Raw genomic sequence first — 5874 nt, 5'->3', positions numbered from 1 at the left:
ACTTCTCCAGTGTGTGTGTTGTCTTTTGGTGATGACTGTAGGTTAGCTGCTCTGGCAGGGACACATAGAAGCCAATGTTAATATTCCTGGGGTGTCTGTTTGTCTCTCTACCTTTCTCTTACATCAAACACACACACACACACACACACATTCATGGTTCTGCCTCCGCACTGGCTGCAACACCATGATGTCACCTTTCGTCTGATTGGCTGTGAGGCTGCTGAGAGGAGGAGGAGAAGAGATGCTGTGGGGACAGAGCGAGAGAGGAAGGGTGAGGGAGGGAGAGGCAGTGGAGGCGAGGTAGAGAGATATGGGAGAAAATGCCGGCACTTCTGTGGGTGAAGGATTTTTCTGGCAGCGATGTGAGGTGTGTGTGTGTGTGTGTGGTTGTAGTTCCAATATGAAGTGTGTGTGAGGAGTGTCCATGTGTCAAGGGGTACAGCTTGGAGCAGAGGGGGGGCCCTGATACCTCTCCCTCCCTGAAGGATGAGACGACTTATCTGCCAGCGGATCTGTGACTGTGAGTGAAGGGATGGACCTCGGAGATCCAGTGTTTATTGCCGACTGCGTTTGTGTGTATGAATGTCAGGGGATTGGTGATGGTGAAAGTCTTCTTCTTGGTGTCCAAAAGTCCCAGCAGGCTGTGTGTTGTTAGCCTGTTGCAGGTGAGTTGATGTATGAGTCAAGCTGGTGGGTGGTGGCCATGGCGCATATCTGCACGGCTGGTTGCGAAGAGCGACCGGAGTGCCACAGCAGCCACCAGTTTAATCTCCACCGTGTGTGTATACACATATATGTATATATATATATATTTGTATAATGTCTTGCAGACATGTTTGTGTTGCAAGTGTGTGCTTGAGTTTCACTCCCAGCTCTCCTTCCGTTGTAGTTTCTACTAGCATTTGGACTCCTGAGACTTCTGTCGATGATGATGTGTGTGTATGGGTGGACGGCTCAATCGTTGGATGTGTTTTCGGGCTCCTTAAAGTGCTTTTTATATTTGCATGGGTTTGTTTTTCTGGCATCATCTTTTCTTTTATGTTACTAGTGATGTTATTGTAATTAGTATTGATTTGGTGATTCTGAGCAGGCTCTCTGCAGACTTCAGCCTCCCACGTCTCGCCTCAACACAACCTCCAGCTCCTTTTACTCAGCATAAAAAGACAGCTGAAAGAAAAATCGTTACGATACGAGTTGGTAAAATAATTTTCTCAGTCATGTGTTATAGGTCTGCTCTGAGGTTTCAGCACGTGTTTGCTGATTTTCCAAATGTTCGAATGATTCTGCAATGTAGGAACAAAATGAGTAGTCGGTCTGATGTTTAGACCAGGGGCTGAAGCTCTGATTAGGGAGAGGTTGATGAATGTCCACTGTGAAAATCATGAACCCATATAACATTGAAATCTTTAATAGGCAGATCTATTTATACAATCTCAACAGTAACAGAAACCATTAGTGTCATTTTTTCTCTAATCTGCACAGAGGTAGGCCTGGATGTACTGAGCCTGGTGTGTATGTACAAGGCAACAAAAGTTGTAGATTAGTTGTGGATGTTATTTGTGTAGAAACAGCACAGATAACTTGTTGTATGTTGTTTCAGCCTGTTTCAGTAACAGTGTTGTGCTTTCTCTTCTCTTCCTCTAGATCGCAGCTATGAAGATGATGACAGTGTGGATGGGAGTCGGTCCTCTTCAGCTCAAGCTGCCTTCAAGGTCCCCAAAGTTCCCAAAAAGCCAGCAGAAACATCAGCTGCACGCAGACCCAGCGCGACTAGTGGGAAGCTAGGTACGTCACAACGGAAACACTGTTTTTTAGACCCACTAGAGTCCGACCTTTTCAGCCGTTTTATCACACAAATTTAAATATTCATAAAAAGAAACATGTAATTCTTTATAAATAGGTTCAAATCTTGTTAAAGTACAATGTTTTGGACAGACACAGAGTTGGACACAGTCCATGTTCCTCTTTTTGCCCTCATACCTGTGCGGGTATCTCCAGACTGCAGCATTTCTTCCCATAAAATCCTTCCTGTGGAGAGTATGTCGTCTTCACTGCCAAGATCCCCCCCCACCCAGATGAATGAAGTGGTTACGGTCACTTCCTCTCACCATCTATTGATTTTCATCCCAGCCTCTTTATTTCTCTTGGTAGACATCTTTGTTCACAGGACCGTTCTGTCGATCAAATGTGTTTTCCGTCAGCACTGACTGGTACATGCAGTACAAATGGTCAGTTTGAATGTGAGAACATTGTTGTTGCTGGTAAAAAAAAACAAGTAAGACTTTTTTGTGTCATTTGGGCTGTTGAAGCCTTATTGATTTGGAGGAAGTGGCCAGAGTCAAATACCCAGCATGCTGAGTATTTTAATGACCTTGACTTAAAAAAAACAAATCATTAGCATTGACTGGAATCGTTCACTGATGTGAGTTTGTGTATGTCGTGAGCATTTTCTTCCATTTTCTAAGTCTTTGTCTGCAAATTCTGCTGCAAATAGTCGACATGACTGCTGTGATGGGAGGACTGATGCTCTGCATGTTGATGACAGAACGCCCACACAGGCTGGCAACACTCCACTCTGACAGACAGATCTTTGAATTGTGCCAATGTCGGAGAGTGAATACTGACAAAGTCAGTAAAAACAGTAACAGTTTGAAGCTGCATCATGAAGGATAATGTGATCTACTGTATGACAAAGGTCAGGATGGTCTAATGTCAAGGCTAAAAAATCTGGTAACTTTCTGTTCAGGTTGGTGAGAGTAAAACCTGTAATTTGGAAATGCACGTCCATCTCTCTTTAACAGAGTCAGATCTGGACTTCAAACTGACCAGTGATGCACTTTCACCCCCATGTCATCAAAGCTGGTCTTGAAAATCCATCCCTGCATTATATTCTAAATTAAGCTCCAACATTTATGGTGACTTTTAATCCACAGTTATCAGCATGTCATGGCTCCTCATGGAGTCCAACACATATGCCTACCCACCTGTGCTGTCTTTGTACCTTATGTCGCCTATGTCTTTTGGCCAGCCTCAGCACGGGCAGTGAAAACTCCTGGTGTTTCTGCACAAAACTGAGGCTCTCAGCTGTGATATCCTGAAACAGTCTTGAGCTGTTACCATGTGACACCATGATAGAAAAGCAATTTCGAATGCAGCTTGACCTAGAGCATTCCACCAACACATGTTTTATTGCAGTCATTTTCCCTGATTATTATGTTGTGTGTAGCTTGTTCTATCATAAAGCTAACAGTTCAAACTGCTCCGGCGTTCGGTGTTGTGTGTTGCCCAGGAGCAGCTGCTGTTATTAAACACCCTGAGTCATAGAATATGCAGTGATTCCAATCTCTTTTGGCCACATTGCAGATCTCCAGTCCCCTCAAAGTCACGTTGAGTTTTGTCATTGATTTAATTTTGTTATTGCCTTAAATCAGGAAGAGGAGGATTCTTCTGTTTCCTCTGTGTCTCTGTTATCTCCCTGCAGCCACATTCACAGATCTTCTTCAGCGTTCTTCTCAGTTCAGATGTATTTTAAGTACCATCTGCCTGGACTGCTCTTAGCTTTTCTGTTTATTTGTATTTTTTTCACAGTGTGTGGCATTCCTTTGTCTTGTTGTTCCCGTCTATTGTGTCGTTAAAGTGGAGGTGTGGTCAGCAGGGCTCCCAGCCTTCAGAGAACAAAAATGATTGACATTCCCATTACTACCAGGAAGTCCATTAAAAACACAGGCTGCTGTCACTGACTGAAGCATCTGTGTAGTTTTTTTTTTCCTTCATGTAAAACTAGAATCTCAACCCTCTGCCCGTGGTGGAATGTTATAGATGGACACTCACACTTTTGTCTCTTCCAGTATCTAAGGACAGTGCCGGGGGAGTGGACGAAGATGACTTTGTTAAAGCTTTTACAGACGTCCCTACTGTTCAGGTACAGGATACATACATAAAAAAACATTTTGTCGCTGTTCATTATTATTCTGCTCCTGCTGTTTTCTGTTATTTACTTCTCTTTTTTTTTTTCTTCAGATTTACTCAAGTAGAGACCTCGAGGACAACCTTAACAAGATTCGTGAAATCTGCTCCGATGACAAACATGACTGGGACCAGAGAGCCAACGCTGTCAGTAGAGTCACTCCAATGCCTCTAGACTTCATCTGTAACATTAAGACATTTGTTAAAGTTGTATTTTTGCCATGTTGTTTATCAGATGAAAAAGATTCGCTCCCTGCTGGTGGCTGGTGCAACCAGCTACGACTGCTTCTACCAGCACCTGCGTCTCTTAGACGGGGCTTTTAAGTTGTCTGCTAAAGATCTGCGATCGCAAGTGGTTCGCGAGGTCTGCATCACTGTGGCGTGAGTAGTGACGAGATATTTTTACCACTCAGGCATCCTCTTGTACTTTCTCTTTTGGCAGCTCTCTCTCTCCAGGAGTCGACACAGAAGATCATCCTTCTGTACCTTCTGTCCTTCTTTAGCAGACACTGCCTCAAAAGTGGGACAGAATCACAATTATAGTTTACCTGTTTACCAGTATTTTACTCTAAATGATAACATAATGATAATAATTGCTATAAAAACCTGGGTCTTTGTACTATAATATTTCTTTACCTTCTAAAACTGGTTTATCTCTTTGTACTGACATCAGTTTGTCTGTTGTTGTTGTTTTTTTGTCTTCTTCTTGGCTCATCTTGTAGCCACCTGTCCACAGTGCTGGGAAATAAGTTTGACCATGGTGCAGAAGCCATCGTTCCTGTTCTGTTCAACCTCATCCCCAACTGTGCAAAGGTCATGGCCACCTCCGGTGTGTCTGCGATCCGTATCATTATACGGGTACGACGTTTTTAACAAGTGCTGCTGATTCAGAAATTCCTTCTCCGGCTTTATTTACTCGCTCTATAGTCACTGTTGGATCTGCGTCAGGTCTTCTTATCTATTCTCTTTCACTGCTCCCTCTCTGCAGCACACACACGTTCCCAGACTCATCCCTTTGATAACTAGTAACTGCACGTCCAAGTCTGTGGCTGTTAGAAGGTGAGGTCACAACCGTTCAAGTCTAAATTTGTGATATCCACAGTGGTGTTTTTTTTGTGGCGATGAGACTGATGGAAACATTTCATCATCAGGCGCTGTTATGACTTCCTGGACCTTCTGCTGCAGGAATGGCAGACACACTCTTTAGAGAGGTGAGCACCACGATCACTGTTGTTTTACTAGTATTGTGATGTACAGGTGGTTCCTAACACCTGGTGTATTTTGTAGGCACACAGCAGTCTTGGTGGAGAGCATCAAGAAGGGAATTCGAGATGCAGACTCGGAGGCCAGAGTGGAGGCCCGCAAGTAAGACACAGACACGCAGGCATTTCCTAAAGTGACATCATGCGGAAATGAACATTTCACCACCCTACATTTCCTGTTTGAACCAGCTGCTTTTTTTACACCATCAGCATCCCATCCATCATGTGTCTGCTTACAGATGTCATCTTTCTATCCTCATCGTATCTGTCCTGTCCTTTTTTTCTCCCTCTTTGCTGCTTCTCCACTCTGCCAGAGCCTACTGGGGATTAAGGAACCACTTCCCATCAGAGACCGACGCTCTCTACAACTCCTTGGAGCCGTCGTACCAGAGGACCCTTCAGTCCTTCCTGAAGAGTTCTGGCAGCGTGGCCTCGCTTCCTCAGAGTGACCGCTCCTCCTCTTCCTCTCAAGAGAGCCTCAAGTAATCCATGCTCAAAGCTCTGCCTCCAGTGTTAGGTTTAGACTCTGACTTACTGTGTGGACCGGGCTTTACCCTTTAGTTTCCTGTCACCCAGCATCAGTAGAAAATCATCGTAAAGAAGGCCAGAGGGCTGTTTAACCCATTTACTGCTCTGAAATCTTTAA

At 44.2% G+C, this 5874-nt stretch overlaps 1 protein-coding gene across 1 annotated transcript in view; it reads left to right on the top strand.

Moving 5' to 3' along the window:
• clasp2 (cytoplasmic linker associated protein 2) overlaps nucleotides 1-5874 on the top strand; it is a 45802-nt gene that overhangs the window by 21338 nt on the left and 18590 nt on the right. The window contains exons 8-16 of the mRNA XM_025065294.1: nucleotides 1645-1785; nucleotides 3849-3922; nucleotides 4021-4113; nucleotides 4202-4347; nucleotides 4689-4824; nucleotides 4955-5025; nucleotides 5118-5177; nucleotides 5254-5331; nucleotides 5543-5710. Of these exons, the coding sequence (XP_024921062.1) occupies nucleotides 1645-1785; nucleotides 3849-3922; nucleotides 4021-4113; nucleotides 4202-4347; nucleotides 4689-4824; nucleotides 4955-5025; nucleotides 5118-5177; nucleotides 5254-5331; nucleotides 5543-5710 (967 nt within the window). The remainder of the gene's footprint in view (nucleotides 1-1644; nucleotides 1786-3848; nucleotides 3923-4020; nucleotides 4114-4201; nucleotides 4348-4688; nucleotides 4825-4954; nucleotides 5026-5117; nucleotides 5178-5253; nucleotides 5332-5542; nucleotides 5711-5874) is intronic.

This window comes from Cynoglossus semilaevis, chromosome 18 (assembly GCF_000523025.1).
Source record: "Cynoglossus semilaevis isolate Cse_v1.0 chromosome 18, Cse_v1.0, whole genome shotgun sequence".
Classification (NCBI taxonomy): Eukaryota; Metazoa; Chordata; class Actinopteri; order Pleuronectiformes; family Cynoglossidae; genus Cynoglossus; species Cynoglossus semilaevis.
The sequence above is the reverse complement of the archived record's forward strand: the minus strand, read 5'-3'. Positions and strand labels throughout refer to the sequence as shown.